A 20,777-nucleotide genomic window follows, 5' to 3' on the forward strand; every position below is an offset into this window, starting at 1 on the left:
GTTTTATTGCTTCTTTAATCAGCACAACAGTTTTCAGCTGTGCCAACATAATTGCAAAAGGGTTTTCTAATGATCAATTAGCCTTTTAAACAATAAACTTGGATTAGCTTACACAACGTGCCATTGGAACACAGGAGTGAGGGTTACTGATAATGGGCCTCTGTACGCCTATCTAGATATTCCATAAAAAAATCTGCCGTTTCCAGCTACAACAGTCATTTACAACATTAACAATGTCAACCCTGTATTTCTGATCAATTTGATGTTATTTTAATGGACAAAAATGTGCTTTTCTTTCAAAACCAAGGACATTTCTAAGTGACTCCAAACTTTTGAACGGTAGTGTATATATATGGTATATTTATTTTCTGGAGTCTGACATTGCTCGTTCAGATGTTTCTTAATTTCTTAATTTTTATTTTTGGAATTTGTGTGTATTGTTTGTATTGTTAGGCGTTACTGCACCTGCAATAACATAATGTGTAAATGACCAAAACGATTCTATTTAACAGTACAGTAGAGTTCACTACAGTAAAATAGAGTTTAGTTCAGTACAATGTACTATACTCTACTTGTCTTAACTGTACTGTATTGTACTGTATTGTGCTCCACTCACTGTACTGCACTGCACTGTACTGCACTGTACTCCACTGCACTGCACTGTACTGCACTGTACTGTACGTTAACATAAAGGCCATGGTGGACTGACCAAATTTCAACTACCTTTCAACGTCCATGGACGTCCTGTGTTGGTCGGTGCTCAGTGGATTAGAATGCTTGTTACAGTAAATGGAAAGAGAGGGTGCTCATGGGTAGGTGTCAGTAAGAGGTGGGAGAAGTAACATTAACTGGAGAGTGAGAGTGAGACAGAGAGAGTGAGAGTGAAACAGAGAGACAGAGAGAGAGAGAGACAGAGGGAGAGAGAGAGAGACAAAGAGAGCGAGAGAGAAAGAGAGGGGTTGTCAAGACAGACTGTTTTAACACTCTTGCTTTGACCACCACATGACAGAAAGAAAAAGAAAACAGTTATGATCTGAACATAACAGAATGTCAGTGGAAGAGAGGACAGTAGCAGGAGACACTATGAGCTGAACATAACAGAATGTCAGTGGAAGAGAGGACAGTAGCAGGAGACACTATGAGCTGAACATAACAGTATGTCCGTGGAAGAGAGGACAGTAGCAGGAGACACTATGAGCTGAACATAACAGAATGTCAGTGGAAGAGAGGACAGTAACAGGAGACACTATGAGCTGAACATAACAGAATGTCAGTGGAAGGGAGGACAGTAACAGGAGACACTATGAGCTGAACATAACAGAATGTCAGTGGAAGGGAGGACAGTAACAGGAGACACTATGAGCTGAACATAACAGTATGTTAGTGGAAGGGAGGACAATAGCAGGAGACGCTATGAGCTGAACATAACAGAATGTCAGTGGAAGGGAGGACAGTAGCAGGTGACACTATGAGCTGAACATAACAGAATGTCAGTGGAAGGGAGGACAGTAGCAGGTGACACTATGAGCTGAACATAACAGAATGTCAGTGGAAGGGAGGACAGTAGCAGGTGATTCAACTGTGATTTGTGACTACTACGATGTCCTATCGTAGCCAATTCAGTTGCAGTCATTACGTTACAGATTGTTTGATATTTCGAATTACAAGTTTTAATCACTTAATAAGTCAAAAACAACATTTGATATCAGTAAAATCACTATAACTAATTGGTAGGTCTCATAAAGGAGATATGTGGGTGTTTGGTAACGGAATTACAAAGCATAAGGAAATATTTATCATACTTACAGATAGTACATTTATCCAAAACTAAATGTAAGTGTTGATATTAGTTGGCAGGGGTCTTTACATCAACATTATTGTGTTTTGATGTATTTCTGATCACTTTTAATAATTTTACTGCTAGATGTAAATGTTTTCTAAGACCCCCTTGTCCATCTGTTTATCCAGAAATCAAAGCCTTTACTTATGACAAATGTTCAAGATGGAAAATGGTTGAAAAATGGTATCTATGCATTCATTTCCCCCCCCAAAAAATGTAGACTCTTAGTTTTCATTTGACACCCAGTCTTACCTGTACGTATTAACTCTATATGGTGGTTCTTCTACATGGAAATGCCCAGGGACAAAATACCTAACAAACTCAAAGGTTGATCATGTCATGTTTTTTAAGTCTGTGGGTTTACGTTATTGGGAGAAAAATAGCAGAGTGTGTGTGTGTGTGTGTACATATTGTAGTGAACCACAGGAGAGAGTTTTGACTTCTGCTGCAGCAACACAAACACATGTGGCCATAACTATCCATGGGGAAGCTCGTATGCAAGATTGAGTTTGAATGTGTGTGTGTACATTGGCTCAGTCAGTACATAGTAAGGATCTGACCCTGACACTGTGGTGATCATGTAGGCCAGGATAGAAGACTCCCAGGGTCCTTAGCCTTCATCCGCAGGGCCAACAGGCTGGATGGCTTATACTCTGTCTCGGGCCCCGGCTCAAAGGAGTGGCCCCCGAGGGCCCCAGGGAAGCTGTGGAGGGAGTAGAGGCTATTGACACCAGGGTGGTGTGGGGGGTGATGGTGAGGGTGGTGGGGGTGGCTGGAGGACGGGGGCATGCCCATGAAGCCCATGGAGGAGAGGTTGCTGTGGGGATGGGGGTAGGGGCTCATACAGGAGGAAGACATGGTGTCAGGGCTCAGGACACAGCCCCCGCCGGACCCCCCGCCCCCTCCTGCACCAGCTCCTGGCCACAGGTTGCTCTGCATCTAGAGAGGAAGAGAGTACGTCAGATTAGATTGAGGGATGAGCGTGCGTAGGAGTGACGCCACCTGTCAGAAGACAGTACCTGGCAGGTGGAGATATCATATGTAGTAGCAAAGTGAACTATGTGTGGATGTGTCAGTGCGTGTCAGTGCGTGTCGGTGTGTGTCGGTGCGTGTCAGTGGGTGTCGGTGTGTGTCGGTGCGTGTCAGTGGGTACCTGGTAGGTGGAGATATTGTATGTAGCAGCAAAGTGGTTTCGCACCTCCTGGATCTTCCCGTAACGTTCCCTCTTCCTCCACTTGGCCCGGCGGTTCTGGAACCACACCTGAATGGAGAGAGAGAAAGGGATCAGAGGACATCTGCCACATAATTTACTTTCAAATGCCAAAGTTTGTTGTAAGGCAACAAACAAAAATCTTAATTTAAAAGACTGAGCAGCAGTTCTACTTTGCATTTCTGCACATACATATTGTAGCCTATAATCTGGATGCATTAAATGTTTGCAGGATGGTACTGCAAACTATTACAGTTGCAAACTGAGATAGTTACTTTAGCCAGGATAGGGGAATTAGATAGTTACTGTAGCAGCCAGGATAGGGGACTGAGATAGATACTGTAGCAGCCAGGATAGGGGACTGAGATAGTTACTGTAGCAGCCAGGATAGGGGACTGAGATAGTTACTGTAACAGCCAGGATAGGGGACTGAGATAGTTACTGTAGCAGCCAGGATAGTGGACTGAGATAGTTACTGTAGCAGCCAGGATAGGGGACTGAGATAGTTACTGTAGCAGCCAGGATAGGGGACTGAGATAGTTACTGTAACAGCCAGGATAGGGGACTGAGATAGTTACTGTAACAGCCAGGATAGGGGACTGAGATAGTTACTGTAGCAGCCAGGATAGGGGACTGAGATAGTTACTGTAGCAGCCAGGATAGGGGACTGAGATAGTTACTGTAGCAGCCTGGATAGGGGACTGAGATAGTTACTGTAACAGCCAGGATAGGGGACTGAGATAGTTACTGTAACAGCCAGGATAGGGGACTGAGATAGTTACTGTAACAGCCAGGATAGGGGACTGAGATAGTTACTGTAGCAGCCAGGATAGGGGACTGAGATAGTTACTGTAGCAGCCAGGATAGGGGACTGAGATAGTTACTGTAACAGCCAGGATAGGGGACTGAGATAGTTACTGTAGTAGCCAGGATAGGGGACTGAGATAGTTACTGTAGCAGCCAGGATAGGGGACTGAGATAGTTACTGTAACAGCCAGGATAGGGGACTGAGATAGTTACTGTAGCAGCCAGGATAGGGGACTGAGATAGTTACTGTAACAGCCAGGATAGGGGACTGAGATAGTTACTGTAGCAGCCAGGATAGGGAACTGAGATAGTTACTGTAGCAGCCAGGATAGGAAACTGAGATAGTTACTGTAGCAGCCAGGATAGGAAACTGAGATAGTTACTGTAACAGCCAGGATAGGGGACTGAGAAAGTTACTGTAACAGCCAGGATAGGGAACTGAGATAGTTACTGTAACAGCCAGGATAGGGGACTGAGATAGTTACTGTAACAGCCAGGATAGGGGACTGAGATAGTTACTGTAACAGCCAGGATAGGGGACTGAGATAGTTACTGTAGCAGCCAGGATAGGGGACTGAGATAGTTACTGTAGCAGCCAGGATAGGGGAATTAGATAGTTACTGTAGCAGCCAGGATAGGGGACTGAGATAGTTACTGTAGCAGCCAGGATAGGGGACTGAGATAGTTACTGTAACAGCCAGGATAGGGGACTGAGATAGTTACTGTAACAGCCAGGATAGGGGACTGAGATAGTTACTGTAGCAGCCAGGATAGGGGACTGAGATAGTTACTGTAGCAGCCAGGATAGGGGACTGAGATAGTTACTGTAACAGCCAGGATAGGGGACTGAGATAGTTACTGTAGCAGCCAGGATAGGGGACTGAGATAGTTACTGTAGCAGCCAGGATAGGGGACTGAGATAGTTACTGTAACAGCCAGGATAGGGGACTGAGATAGTTACTGTAGCAGCCAGGATAGGGGACTGAGATAGTTACTGTAACAGCCAGGATAGGGGACTGAGATAGTTACTGTAGCAGCCAGGATAGGGAACTGAGATAGTTACTGTAGCAGCCAGGATAGTGGACTGAGATAGTTACTGTAGCAGCCAGGATAGGAAACTGAGATAGTTACTGTAACAGCCAGGATAGGGGACTGAGAAAGTTACTGTAACAGCCAGGATAGGGAACTGAGATAGTTACTGTAACAGCCAGGATAGGGGACTGAGATAGTTACTGTAACAGCCAGGATAGGGGACTGAGATAGTTACTGTAACAGCCAGGATAGGGGACTGAGATAGTTACTGTAGCAGCCAGGATAGGGGACTGAGATAGTTACTGTAGCAGCCAGGATAGGGGAATTAGATAGTTACTGTAGCAGCCAGGATAGGGGACTGAGATAGTTACTGTAGCAGCCAGGATAGGGGACTGAGATAGTTACTGTAGCAGCCAGGATAGGGGACTGAGATAGTTACTGTAGCAGCCAGGATAGGGGACTGAGATAGTTACTGTAGCAGCCAGGATATGGGACTGAGATAGTTACTGTAGCAGCCAGGATAGGGGACTGAGATAGTTACTGTAACAGCCAGGATAGGGGACTGAGATAGTTACTGTAGCAGCCAGGATAGGGGACTGAGATAGTTACTGTAGCAGCCAGGATAGGGGACTGAGATAGTTACTGTAGCAGCCAGGATAGGGGACTGAGATAGTTACTGTAGCAGCCAGGATAGTGGACTGAGATAGTTACTGTAGCAGCCAGGATAGGGGACTGAGATAGTTACTGTAGCAGCCAGGATAGGGGACTGAGATAGTTACTGTAGCAGCCAGGATAGGGGACTGAGATAGTTACTGTAGCAGCCAGGATAGGGGACTGAGATAGTTACTGTAGCAGCCAGGATAGGGGACTGAGATAGTTACTGTAGCAGCCAGGATAGGGGACTGAGATAGTTACTGTAGCAGCCAGGATAGGGGACTGAGATAGTTACTGTAGCAGCCAGGATAGGGGACTGAGATAGTTACTGTAGCAGCCAGGATAGGGGGACTGAGATAGTTACTGTTGCAGCCAGGATAGTGGACTGAGATAGTTACTGTAGCAGCCAGGATAGGGGACTGAGATAGTTACTGTAGCAGCCAGGATAGGGGACTGAGATAGTTACTGTAACAGCCAGGATAGGGGACTGAGATAGTTACTGTAACAGCCAGGATAGGGGACTGAGATAGTTACTGTAGCAGCCAGGATAGGGGACTGAGATAGTTACTGTAACAGCCAGGATAGGGGACTGAGTTACTGTAGCAGCCAGGATAGGGGACTGAGATAGTTACTGTAGCAGCCAGGATAGGGGACTGAGATAGTTACTGTAGCAGCCAGGATAGGGGACTGAGATAGTTACTGTAGCAGCCAGGATAGGGGACTGAGATAGTTACTGTAGCAGCCAGGATACGGGACTGAGATAGTTACTGTAGCAGCCAGGATAGGGGACTGAGATAGTTACTGTAGCAGCCAGGATAGGGGACTGAGATAGTTACTGTAGCAACCAGGATAGGGGACTGAGATAGTTACTGTAGCAGCCAGGATAGGGGACTGAGATAGTTACTGTAGCAGCCAGGATAGGGGACTGAGATATTTACTGTAGCAGCCAGGATAGGGGACTGAGATAGTTACTGTAGCAGCCAGGATAGGGGACTGAGATAGTTACTGTTGCAGCCAGGATAGGGGACTGAGATAGTTACTGTAGCAGCCAGGATAGGGAACTGAGATAGTTACTGTAGCAGCCAGGATAGGGAACTGAGATAGTTACTGTAGCAGCCAGGATAGGGGACTGAGATAGTTACTGTTGCAGCCAGGATAGGGGACTGAGATAGTTACTGTAGCAGCCAGGATAGGGGACTGAGATAGTTACTGTAACAGCCAGGATAGGGGACTGAGATAGTTACTGTAGCAGCCAGGATAGGGGACTGAGATAGTTACTGTTGCAGCCAGGATAGGGGACTGAGATAGTTACTGTAGCAGCCAGGATAGGGGACTGAGATAGTTACTGTAACAGCCAGGATAGGGGACTGAGATAGTTACTGTAACAGCCAGGATAGGGGACTGAGATAGTTACTGTAACAGTTACTGTAACAGCCAGGATAGGAGGTGTAGAATGTGATGAAGAGGGGGATTACCTGTACACGTGCCTCTGTCAGTTCGGTCCTAAGGGCCAGCTGTTCCCGGGCGTAAACGTCAGGGTAGTGAGTCTTCTGAAACACTTTCTCCAGCTCCTCCAACTGGAAGGTACTGAACGTGGTGCGGTTACGACGCTTCTTGTTCTTGCCTGATAGGTCGATGGAGTCTGCGATTGAGTCCCCTGTTTGGAGACCATTGGTTGGCTCCTTCAGCTTGATGCAGCAGTCTGAGCCAGTCACTGGGTAGCCCATGGGCTTGGGACCCACCTTCTCTCTGGCTGAGGGAGGGTACAGAGAGAGAAAGGAGGAAGATAGGGCTTACTATGAGACAGTGTGTGTGTGTGTGTGTGTGTGCGCGTGCGTGAAAAAAGTAAATTGCTGTGTTTAAGCGAGGCTCTGATGTCTACCAGTGGAAACATTGTCACACAGAGATATTCAAATTAAACAGCCAACCTAACATTAATGTCCACTGAGGCAGCAACGTAATATTCTCCATTAATAATAAACAGGATTCATTAACGTCCACTGTAAGAGGCATCAACGTAATATTCTCCATTAATAATAAACAGGATTCATTAACGTCCACTTTTAGAGGCATCAACGTAATATTCTCCATTAATAATAAACAGGATTCATTAACGTCCACTGTAAGAGGCATCAACGTAATATTCTCCATTAATAATAAACAGGATTCAGCCACGCAGACTTGTCTTTTCTCAGGAGATATGGCTAAGATCTGAAGGAGGACGTTGGTTTGGAAAGGAGTGAACGTTCCTATGTTGTCTCAGGGGGTCCCACTGCTCTCTTACAGACCCCTGATACGAGGTGAGAAAAACAGGCCAGATGAGCCACGACGACAAGACAAGCGTGTATATGTGCAAAACACTAAGTGAGCTGCTGACAGAATTGTTGTACTGTTATGCACAAATTTGTATGAGATAAGAGTTGGAAATAAACACGCGTCGCTTTTAAAACTCTTGCTTTTTATCTCTTAATTTAGTATTTTAGTTTGAAGTCTCCTTATTATGGTTTAATCTGATCTGACCAGACACACAACATTCCAGACCACTGCAACACTGTTTGTTTTGACCCGCATTAAATGAAGGTCAAGAAGACCCCCTGAGCAGAACTCAAACGGATGTGTTTTGGGTTTGAGGAGGTTTCACATGGACCTAGTGTTTGGGATCATATTATGGACAGAATATATTACAGATTCTTCCAACTAATTTAACAAGTTCAAAGTTTATTTTTGAAGACTGAAAATCTAATTATGTGATATCTCGTATTGTAAGAACACATTTGTGACATTGTGAGTCCCAAATCATTTGAGTTTTTAATTCAATTTAGAAAGTTAGACATTTGACCCAATTTGATACAAAGTATCATTGTGTGTATAAAATAACAAGGCATGGTCAAATATATGCATTTCATGACTATGATAGATATGACACACAGACCATCTATTCATTTATGTGATACAAGTCACTTCCTTGTAACTGTACTGGACAGTACCATTATGGACTCTGGGTGTGTTTGAATGACTGGACAGTACCATTATGGACTCCGGGAGTGTTTGGTTGACTGGACAGTACCATTATGGACTCTGGGTGTGTTTGAATGACTGGACAGTACCATTATGGACTCTGGGTGTGTTTGGATGACTAGACAGTACCATTATGGACTCTGGGTGTGTTTGAATGACTGGACAGTACCATTATGGACTCTGTGTGTGTTTGGATGACTGGACAGTACCATTATGGACTCTGGGTGTGTTTGGATGACTGGACAGTACCATTATGGACTCTGGGTGTGTTTGAATGACTGGACAGTACCATTATGGACTCTGGGTGTGTTTGGATGACTGGACAGTACCATTATGGACTCTGGTGTGTTTGAATGACTGGACAGTACCATTATGGACTCTGGGTGTGTTTGGATGACTGGACAGTACCATTATGGACTCTGTGTGTGTTTGAATGACTGGACAGTACCATTATGGACTCTGTGTGTGTTTGGATGACTGGACAGTACCATTATGGATGTCACTGGACTAAAACATTATGGATGTTTCACTCGGGCTGTGTTTGGATGTTGTTCTTCATGTTAATGATGGAGTCCCAGAAGATAATTATTCTCTCTCGGTCCCCTTTGTCCTATCTAGTCTTTCCCCAAGTCCTATCGGCAGGCTCACTCAGAGGACAGTTGAGAGCAGTCATTCAGCATAGTCCTAATTAACTTCCTGTCCTAAACAGAGAAGTATTTTATTTTACCGCAACGCTACATTCCTGTCCTCTAAAATGAAAAACCCTATTCCCTACACAGTGCACTACTTTTGACGAGGACCTATAGGTCTCTGCTCAAAAGTAGTGCACTATTTATGGAATAAGGGGTCATTTTGGGACGCACCCCTGATGTTGGTTTAGAATAGATCCAACCTCACACCATAGTTCATCTGTGGCATTGTGTGACAAAACTACACATTTTGAAAATTGCCTTTTATTGTCCCCAGCACAAGGTGCACCTGTGTAATGATCATGTGGTTTAATCAGCTTCTTGATATGCCACACCTGTCAGGTGGATGGATTATCTTGGCAAAGGAGAAATGCTCACTAACAGGGATATAAATAATTTGCGCACATTTGAGAGAAATATGCTTTTGCTGCATTATCAGATGTCAGACATATTTTTGGTAAAATGTCAAATTTCGGGAGCATTGAATTGGGTTTAACGGTTTCTTCGAATTTAAAATATATATATTCTTTAAATTTTGTATTGTTCATTGTTGGACTGTGCAGTTAAAGAAATGTCAACATGGATGAGATCTGGTGGTTAGGAATACCTGGTCAATTCAACATCTCCTTAACTCACTATACTGAGATCTGGGGTTAGGAATACCTGGTCAATTCAACATCTCCTTAACTCACTATAGTGAGATCTGGGGTTAGGAATACCTGGTCAATTCAACATCTCCTTAACTCACTATAGTGAGATCTGGGGTTAGGAATACCTGGTCAATTCAACATCTCCTTAACTCACTATAGTGAGATCTGGGGTTAGGAATACCTGGTCAATTCAACATCTCCTTAACTCACTATAGTGAGATCTGGGGTTAGGAATACCTGGTCAATTCAACATCTCCTTAACTCACTATAGTGAGATCTGGGGTTAGGAATACCTGGTCAAGTCAACATCTCCTTAACTCACTATAGTGAGATCTGGGGTTAGGAATACCTGGTCAATTCAACATCTCCTTAACTCACTATAGTGAGATCTGGTGGTTAGGAATATCTAGTAAATTCATCATCCCTCTAACTCACTATACTGAGATCTGAGGTTATGAATACCTATTCAATTCATCATCCCTCTAACTCACTATACTGAGATCTGAGGTTATGAATACCTATTCAATTCAACATCCCTCTAACTCACTATACTGAGATCTGAGGTTATGAATACCTATTCAATTCAACATCCCTCTAACTCACTATACTTATATACTTCTTTATATAACATTTTAGGCAACGTGCTATACCATCCCCCCTGCTTTACCATCCCTAAACCCTAAACCTCCCCCCTTCCAAGCACCAATAGACAAAACAGGAAGACTAGTCTTCCTTTGAAGGTGTGTGAGTCTGACTGTGTCCCAGAATGTTGGACAGCAATCAACTGTCATGTGGACACAACATATCTCTACTCAAATCTGACCCAGAAAACCAACTCAGGTTAAATTCACAGACAGGCTGACGCCAAATGGATTATATTGTCCAAAGAAAAAAGTATTGTAATCGTATCAATATTTGGGGCTTTCTGTATCTCATTCTTATATGGTCCACAACCCCATATTTCAAAAAAAGTTGACTGAAAACCCTTTCATTAATTGTTTTAATAAAAGGGCAATTCCATTGTAACAGAATTGCGCTTTGACACAGATTGTTCACTTTAAAATGTATGCCATACAAAAAAACATTGATTTTAACAAACTGTACAACACCATGCACAAGGACAACTTCGGACAATTTACACTGAAAAATCTGAACCGATCATAAATGTCTATGTTTCACAAGTTTGGACATCACAGTACAGCACAGTACAGTATATATGTTCAATACTGAACAGTAGATATGTTCAATACTGTACAGTACAGTAGATATGTTCAATACTGTACATTGTACCGTACCTACTCTAGTGTGCTCTACTGTACTGAGCTCTACTGTACAGTAAAGTATTATACTGTACTGTACTGAACTGTACTCTACTGTACTGTACTGAACTGTACGGTACTGTACTCTACTGAACTCTACTCTACTCTAGTGTGCTCTACTGAACTCTACTCTACTGTACTCTACTCTAGTGTGCTCTACTGTACTGAGCTCTACTCTACTGTACAGTAAAGTATTCTACTCTACTGTACTGAACTCTACTGAACTCTACTTTACTGTACAGTACTGTACTGTACTCTACTCTACTGTACTCTACTGTACAGTACTCTACTCTAGTGTGCTCTACTATACTGAGCTCTACTCTACTGTACAGTAAAGTATTCTACTCTACTCTACTGAACTCTACTTTACTGTACAGTACTGTACTCTACCGAACTCTGCTGTACAGTACTGTACTCTTCTCTACTGTACAGTACTCTACTTTTTTGTAATTCCGTTACCAATTTGGTAACAGAATTACAAGTTTGAATCACTTAATAATTCATAAACAAACTTGATATCAGTAAAATCACTATAACTAATTGGTAGGTCTATCTTTACTTGTTACTCCTGTGAACTTTCATTATCCTCCCTCCTCATGAGAGAGAGAAATTAGAATATATCTGAAATATAAGTGGGTGTTTGGTAACAGAATTACAAGGCACAAGGCAATATGTGTTGATATTAGTTGGCAGGTGTGTTTGGAGGTATTTCTAATACCTTTAAAACTTTATTCTGGTAGATATTTTCTAAGACCCCTTGTCCATCTGTTTGACCAGAAATCAAAGCCTTTACTTATGACAAATGTTCTAGATGGAAAATGGTATCTATGCAATAATTTCCACAAAATATTAAATCTTAGTTTTCATTTGACATCCAATTTGATATGCTCCTATGAACTTCACATGTTGGTGCTGATTGATCCATTTGGATGGAAATGGCCGAAAGGGAAAGGGGGATACCTAGTCAGTTATACAACAGAAAGGGTCAGTTGTACGACAGAAAGGGAAAGGGGGATATCTAGTCAGTTATACAACAGAAAGGGAAAGGGGGATACCTAGTCAGTCGTACAACAGAAAGGGAAAGGGGGATATCTAGTCAGTTATACAACAGAAAGGGGGATATCTAGTCAGTCGTACAACAGAAAGGGGGATATCTAGTCAGTTATACAACAGAAAGGGGGATATCTAGTCAGTCGTACAACAGAAAGGGAAAGGGGGATATCTAGTCAGTTATACAACAGAAAGGGGGATATCTAGTCAGTCGTACAACAGAAAGGGGGATATCTAGTCAGTTGTACAACGGAAAGGGAAAGGGGGATACCTAGTCAGTTGTACGACAGAAAGGGAAAGGGGGATACCTAGTCAGTTGTACGACAGAAAGGGAAAGGGGGATACCTAGTCAGTTGTACAACAGAAAGGGAAAGGGGGATACCTAGTCAGTCGTACAACAGAAAGGGGGATACCTAGTCAGTCGTACAACAGAAAGGGAAAGGGGGATACCTAGTCAGTTGTACAAGAGAAAGGGAAAAGGGCATACCTAGTCAGTTGTACGACAGAAAGGGAAAGGGGAATACCTAGTCAGTCGTACAACAGAAAGGGGGATACCTAGTCAGTTGTACAACAGAAAGGGGGATACCTAGTCAGTTGTACAACGGAAAGGGAAAGGGGGATATCTAGTCAGTCGTACAACTGAAATGTGTCTTCTGCATTTAACCCAACCCCTCTGAATCAGAGGTGCCGGGGGGCTGCCTTAACCCTTGTGTTGTCTTCAGGGTAAAAAGTGACCCGCCACTATGTTTAACAGCAGAGAAAACCCCCTAAATTATATTTTTTCAACTTGAAATTTGATTACTTTTCCTAGAGTGACCCCAACATTAGAAAAAGTGAATCATCGCCTTTGTTCATATTTCCATGAAAGCTGTACACCACCAGGGTACAAAGATTGCCTTAGGGTCATTTTTGACCAGGCAGTTATAAAAATCATTGACACACCACAAAAACCACAAAGACACACACACACACACACACAATTAGAAATTGAGATTGTGTGCTACTGATTGAACTGAGACAAAACTAAAACGTTCTTGTGCACGTGCAGCATCTCCCCTCCACGACCCCTCCACGACCCCTCCACGACCCCACACATGACTCAAGTTCACAGACAAAATAAAAACAATTTCAGACAAAATAAGAACAATTTCAGACAAAATAAAATGTCTGGAAAGCATTGTTAACTAATTGGGAATGCAGTCAGAGGCTATAAAGGTGCTGCAGATGACAGTCTCCCCCCAGTTCTCTCTAAAGGCTGAAGCCACGAGTGCACGTTTCAGTCCCCCCAGTTCTCTCTAAAGGCTGAAGCCATGAGTGCACGTTTCAGTGCCCAACAGGTCGTAGATCTGATGTTTTTCAGATGTCTAGGAGGAACAAGAGAACAATGATTTAGAAGAGGAGGAGGTGTCTGAAGAAGAAGATTCACCATGGTTCGCAACAAGGAGGAGAGAGGCCTTCTCATCAAAGTTTGCCTTCACCACCACCACCACTCTAGTTTCTTACCTCCCAAAGAGGAACAAGAATGTGGTCCTCCTGAGCACACTGCACAAAACGGCTGAGATCAGTGATCGTGAGGACAGGAAGCCAGCCATCATCCTGGATTACAACCACAACAATGGAGGCGTGGACAACCTGTACAAGGTGATTGGAACTTACAGCTGCAGGAGGATGACTGCCCGCTGGCCCCTGGTCATCTTCCATAACATCATTGATGTGTCCTCATACAATGCCTTCGTGATATGGAAGAAGATCAACCCTACCTGGATGCCTGATAAGCGGAACAAGAGGAGGGTGTTCCTGTAGCAGCTGGGAAAGGCACTTGTAATTCCTCATTGTACAGTATATAACAATATATCGCTATGTTGCCAAAAAAGTTACAGACTATTATTGTTTCCCTTCAATAAAATGCATTCAAAACTACTTTCTGCACATTTCTGCTACTTTCTTAGGCTATACAAGTACTCTCTTGCAACAACAAAAAAAGGATGTTTACATCTATGCAGTAACTTTAGCAATAACAATAATAATAATAATAATAATGTGTTGTAATAAAAAGGAGTGGTGTCCAGTGATTAAATGCAGTCTTTCTGCATTGTGAAGAGGGAAAAAAAATCAGATATTCACAAAGTTTCTTCATGCAAAATAGATGTGGGGTTAAAAATTCAATTAAGCTGCTTTATTTTAGTGAAGGCGGGTCATTTTTTACCTTTAGGACAAGGGGAGTATACAGAATGTTAAGACTACACAAGGGGTAATTGACAGCCACGCTGGCTGGGTAACAGTGGGTTAACTGCCTTGCTCAGGGGCAGAACCACAGATTTTTTACCATGTCATCTCGGGGATTCGATTCAGCAAACTTTCGGTTATTGGCACAATGCTCTAATCACTAGGCTACCTGTCTGTCTGTCTGTCTGTCTGTCTGTCTGTCTGTCTGCCATGTCTGTCTGTGTGTGTCTGTGTCTGTGTGTGTCTGTCTGTCTGTCTGTCTGTGTCTGTGTCTGTGTCTGTGTGTGTGTGTGTGTGTGTGTGTGTGTGTGTGTGTGTGTGTGTGTGTGTGTGTGTGTGTGTGTGTGTGTGTGTGTGTGTGTGTGTGTGTGTGTAAGCATGTACGTGTAAGTGTGTGTGTGTGTGTGTTAAGCGTGTACGTGTAAGTGTGTGTGTGTATAAAAAGTATTAATTCAAGACCACAGACAAAACCTATGGAACTAGAAAATTATCAATTTTAAATCAGACCATGGTATTATCTAGAGGAAGATAACTGCAGAGATGGAGTATCTCTATCACACGGTTGTCTTTGGCAATAACATGAATCAGACTGCTGTATGTTATTCTGCACACACAGATATCACTGTCCTTATCAGAACTCACATCCCTTAATAAAGGCAACTTTAGAGGATAGATTACAAACGTCAATAAATAATACTGAAGAACCACGTCATTTCCTAAGACTCGAGTTCACGGGATATTAAGTTTAGTAAAGTGTTTCAAACGTAGAACGCTGTGTTGGTGCATGCCTCAAGCCGAAGAATATTATCTTTATCTTTAAATTAATCTAGTTCTTTAAGTTTATTATTATTTAGAGAATGTTCTGAATGTGGTTAAATATGATAGATATTATTGCACCCGAAAAAAATTACGATGTAAAAAAAAGAAAAAAGGACAGGGTCTTCCAGAGGCAATATTTGCAAATAGGGCCTGTTGCATAAAACACATATTGAGCATCTAATTAGGAAATGTGTAACTTTTTTTGCTCTTCAGAAACAAAACAGAATTTTTTAATAAGAAACCTTCTTAATTTAAAATGAACTCAAGTTGTATTTTGTTTTTGTTTGTTTCGTTTATTACTGTATTTTGTGGAGGATGCATATGATTGGTGTGTTTATAAAATGTGTATGGCACGGTAAAGAGTTAGATGCACTATTGTAAAGTGGTTGTTCCACTGGATATCATAAGGTGAATGCACCAACTTGTAAGTCGCTCTGGATAAGAGCGTCTGCTAAATGACTTAAATGTAAATGTAAATGCACGGTGGAAGCTCCCGCCACCGACGCCGTAATCACGCACCTAGACGGCTCAGGCTAAAATAATGACGTTTTTTGATGTCGTTGCACATTAATTTGAGTCGGTCTAGCCAATTTCGGTGGGCTGGCTATTATTTTGTAGTCGTCTAGGCCTATAATATTCCAGGGCTTTAAATTCGTGTTTTAACATCTTATTCACATTTTATTTTCTAGTATTTCGAAAGGGCAACATTGGGGATATTAGGTTCACCGAAACTACTAAGTTCTGAAGAGGAGCTCGCAAGGAACAAAATAACAGGCCTAATTCAAGATGTTCAACCTACGAAGGCATAGCAGCATTCAGAGCGTCGTCTCCCAGAGCCTTCGTAGCGTTAAGATACATCATAGTTCGAACCATTTTACGATGTATCTTTAGTAGCCGAGCTGTTTCCCAGAACCTTAGTTAGTAACGTTGCTGTTAAAAATCTTCACACATCTACGAGTGATTCAGACCACTCATAGAACAGCCAAAGTGCACCGTTAGATGTTTTTGGCCCTTCCGCATCACTTTATTCACAGACATCCCGGCTAGTAACGCGAGCGGAGTGGTCAGTGTGTTAGGGTTAAGTTTAGACAATATTCCGAAATCTTAAGGTTAGGCATTAACTCTGAGTTCAGGTAAATGCAGGTAAGGGCTAAGGTTTGGGATAGGCTTAAAAAAACATCCCAAAAACCACTTTCTATCGCCTGATTCGAAAGTGTAACATTTGGAATCAAAGGCAGATGCTTGAAGGTAACAGCGCTCATTGTTGCCTCCCGATGTCCTCAGACATGGATGACCGTTGAATATGGATTTGTATCACGGGTGACCTGTCCTGGCTGTGTTTAGGCTGGGTATCTGTCTGACTTTGACGGCTGATAACTTCAGAGCGAAGTGGACTACAAATACAAAGTTGCCAAAGCATTTGCAATTGTTACCAACAAGTGAAAGATAAAACAAAGCTTCAAGCGAAAACCGTGATGACTGCATTAAAAGGTAAATAGGCTAGGCCTAAATGGGCCGATATATTTCAATCATATTGAAATCATATTGAGCTTTATTTTGCCACTAGGCTACTTACTGTCTGTTATTTTTTTCCTCAATATGTTTCATGATGTGTGACAACATGTGTCCAATCTGTGATTTAGTGCATTATTAGCGGGTAAACATAATACGCCACCTCAATAGTTGCAGCCATAGGTGGTAAAATCTCTCTAAGAGCTAATCGGTCGTCAGTATTGTGGAATAATTCCAATGTTAAGGTAAGATTTGAATGGAGAAAGCTGATCCGACAACAGCGTGGCTATTCTTTCGATCCTATCAATAGGCCTACTAACCACACGACACATGGTCTTAACGATGCACTTAGCGAAGGTACTCTCTACTTGTTTGTTTGGGACACACTTAATAAAAGGTTGTCTCGTAAATAATGATGCAACTGGTACGATCATCGTAATGCTTAAGTTACATCGCAACTGGGAAACGAGGCCCAGATCTACAAAGTCATTCCGTTATTTTTGAGGGATTTCTTCAGCCGGGGCCTGCTGTGTGGACTAATAAACATCAGTCCTTTGATGGTCCTTTGGAACGTTATCCTAAATTGATAGAAAACAAGCTAAATAATTAGGTGAACAATTAAAAACAGACATTTGGTTAAAAGGAATCACGATCATTAGATGGTACATAATGTTTCAGGGGCTTAGTAAATATTAACCCCCCCCCCCCAACATGTAGGATTTTCACATAAAAACGTAGGTTCCTGGTTTTACTTCAATATTTGAATGTGTTCAAAAAACATGACATTCTAAAATGTAAATTCAATTTAATGTAGTGTTTAATTTACAATTTTTTTTTCATGACATTTACTCTCAATTTAAGAATTTGCCGTGTAGCTCGATTTTGTGTGTAATACAATTTTTTGTTGTTGTTACTTTTATTATACTCTTAAACCACATTATATGCAGGTTTGAGGAAAGAAAATCATATTTATATAGCTGTATTAAGCAGTTTGTTGTGCTATGAGGTGTAATGATTCATAATAAACGGATATCAAAATCTTCGGACAAATTTACGTTAAAAAATGAGATGACCCATTCCCACTATAAACAAGGTCATGCGCATAACCATCTTACTACGCTTGCCGTTCCACCTCCACTTCTGTGTTCAGCAATGCGTGATAAAGTGTGTTAAAATGGCAACAACAACAAAAAAAATCAACATTAAGACATGATCACTGAAAGTAACTGATCAAAAAGACGAAGTAGATCTAACGAATAATAACAGTTTGGGAATTGATACACTTCTGATGGAAGTACGCCATTTTTTTTGGGGCGCTGGACTTTAATTGATTAGTGTTTGTGAAACAGCAAAAGTGAAGTGTATTATACATCAGAATACCTCATGTTGGAAATACTCAAAAAGCTGATGTAAATAGTTACGTCATTTAAAAAAAAGAAGAAGATAGAACTAGCACAATATTGTTTACAGTGTTAACACGTTTTTATCCAAGGCCTTGAAAAATATGCATAGGCTATGTGTAGCGCCAAAGAAACGCTGAAAATATATTTATCCACAGGTCAACAAAATAGGTGAAAATGTAATTTTGAAACAATTTGAAACACATTTTGGTCTCAATTATCTTTGCATAACATTGCATAATGTTTGACAAGTCAAATAGTTTCCACACGCAATAAGACATTACTCAGTTAGGCCTATACCATTTAGGTAAATACATCATTATTATAATTATTGTGTGTATTATTATTGCATTTCCTCCTATTTTCGTAGAGAGGCTATAACTTTTTCACAGTTAGCCTCACACTGATGGCCGTGATTTTGATTTTTTAAAATAAAATCTCCACTTACCCTCGGAGTTGTTTTCATAGAACGAGCCCTTCCCGCTTATTGATAAACCATTTTGATCCTGATTAATATTTTCCATATATTTGCTATGTTTGTTGGGCGAGGCGCGAGGGTTCGTGGGAGCTGCCCCGTGCGTAAAGTTCGCGGGTGCGCCGTCATTAAACCGTCCCATGGAGCTCGAGCTGTAGAAGTCACCCTGACCCCGGAGACTCAGACGGTGCGCGAGAGGAAGGTGTGCGTTTTTCTGAAATTCGTCGCAGGGAAGAAACGAACCAGAGGAACTATGCTGCTCCAAACCCGGTGAGTTCTCTGTTGGTGTCCGGTTTGGCTGCGAAGAGAAAGACAAACAACTATCCGTCTCCATCATGAGGTTGGTCCGGAACGCACTTTAACGACTACCGGTTACAGTGAAAGCAAGGCGCCTGTGCGAGCCCGAGAGAGTGGGTTTTTTCTTCTTCTCTTCATTTCAAATGGGTGGGATTTAGGAGATCAGGAACAAAGACCCGTGAAACAGGGAGGACCAGGCCGGACAGCGGGCTGATAGGCCTATGATCCGCCAAGAATTCAATCACGTGTGGTTCCTGTCGCTACAATTAACCATCGAACTCCTCTTTCATTTTGTTGCAAAAAATAAACATATTACAAATCGGGGCAGGGACAGAGAGAGCATTTTACGCAATTTTACGCAAGGCAAATTACGCACAGATCCAGGCCTTTTGTTATGTTCAGTGCCAAATGGCCAAATACGCACAAGGAAAATAATGTTGCCAATGCTGCCCTAATTTTTTCCACTGTGTTTTACAGGTAACATTCTTGTTACATTACCTGGCTGTATTAATGTCAATGTAACAGTAAATGATTGTGATTGACGTCAGGGAATGTGGGGGATATCTATGAATATCTCTTGTATTAGTTTGGATCATAATCTGTTGGCTAATGCATGTACAACGCTTGATTTACAAGCAACCTCACATTTCGATGTTGTTTTTTGTATGCATTTCTAATCTAAATGGTATTAGAATATACATAATTTCAGGATAACTCTGCCCAAACAGATTGAGCGATTTGAGAAAAAAAAACGGTGTATCATTTGTAAGGCAAGAAAACAAACACTGAAACGACATGGCTACATTTTCAACGAAACTGAACTAAAGCATTTTGGTTGAAGATAAATATCACCGAAAATCTACTAAATAGACGAGATAACAGTAATGCGACAGCTTTTATTATTATTTTTTTTTTTACCCATCATTGAATAAACGCAGGCCATCATAGAACCAACCGCACAAGCAATAGCAACAGGATTTGACCATCTACTTCTGGGGAAGTTGAATAATGCATATAGTACAAATAAAACGGATACTCAATGAATTATTTTGACCACTTCCATGTGCCATCAAAGTCTCTGGACCATCTGAGCGTGTTGACAGCGTCGGTCACGTGCAACCTCTGTTTTCTAAGGTCTACAATAAACTTGTTTTCATAATGATAATAACAATAATAGCTATCTAATTAACAAAATATTTTAAGACCAGGGTGAATATTCTTTCCCTAGTCTATATTGTCAAACATATCGATATGATGAGACCAACATTTAATTTTGTCAGTGTGAAATTGTTGATCTTATTATACATGTTTTAGTTGGGTAATGGTAATAATATTTGTGGGGATAAAAAAAAAATCAATATAGCTATTTCTTGCATTCTTGTGGCGTTTGCTTGTATTCATTTATATATATATTTTTTATAAAGGAAATAGCATGGAATCAAATCGGGCACCAAATAAAAGGACATTTTACACATGTTATGCAATAGCTCAGTTGCAATCGGAGAATTGCAAATCAGAAAGGTCAAAACAAACAAGCAGTTGATTATTTCAAAGGTCCGAGGTAAATAGAAACGGAAGATATTCAGAATATCTGTTCAAAATATCGAATGAAATAAACCAGATACATTAGAAAGACCCTACACATGTTAGAAATGTCCGTGGAACACGATCAGACATATAGAATACAAATACTCTGATTCATTAGGCCTACTGAAACAGTATTAACACCAAAACATCGTAGATCACTAGCCATAATAGGCTAAATTGAAAATAAAGACT

At 41.6% G+C, this 20,777-nt stretch overlaps 1 protein-coding gene across 2 annotated transcripts; it reads right to left on the bottom strand.

The window, feature by feature from the left end:
• Window positions 1-1,647: 1,647 nt before the first annotated feature.
• Window positions 1,648-19,117, bottom strand: LOC139543066 (homeobox protein aristaless-like 3). Of its 2 annotated transcripts, none has more exons than XM_071349197.1 (4): window positions 18,675-19,117; window positions 7,019-7,296; window positions 3,039-3,101; window positions 1,648-2,779 (listed from the first exon to the last, which is right to left on the bottom strand). In XM_071349197.1, exons 1-4 carry the CDS (start codon window positions 19,036-19,038, stop codon window positions 2,417-2,419), a joined length of 1,068 nt encoding a protein of 355 aa, XP_071205298.1. In that variant the 5' UTR covers window positions 19,039-19,117; the 3' UTR covers window positions 1,648-2,416. The 2 variants fall into 2 exon arrangements, with proteins under 2 accessions (XP_071205298.1, XP_071205297.1); XM_071349196.1 differs by having other exon boundaries at window positions 2,994-3,101.
• Window positions 19,118-20,777: the final 1,660 nt, after the last annotated feature.

The sequence above is a fragment of the Salvelinus alpinus genome, chromosome 17 (genome assembly GCF_045679555.1).
Source record: "Salvelinus alpinus chromosome 17, SLU_Salpinus.1, whole genome shotgun sequence".
NCBI lineage: Eukaryota > Metazoa > Chordata > Actinopteri > Salmoniformes > Salmonidae > Salvelinus > Salvelinus alpinus.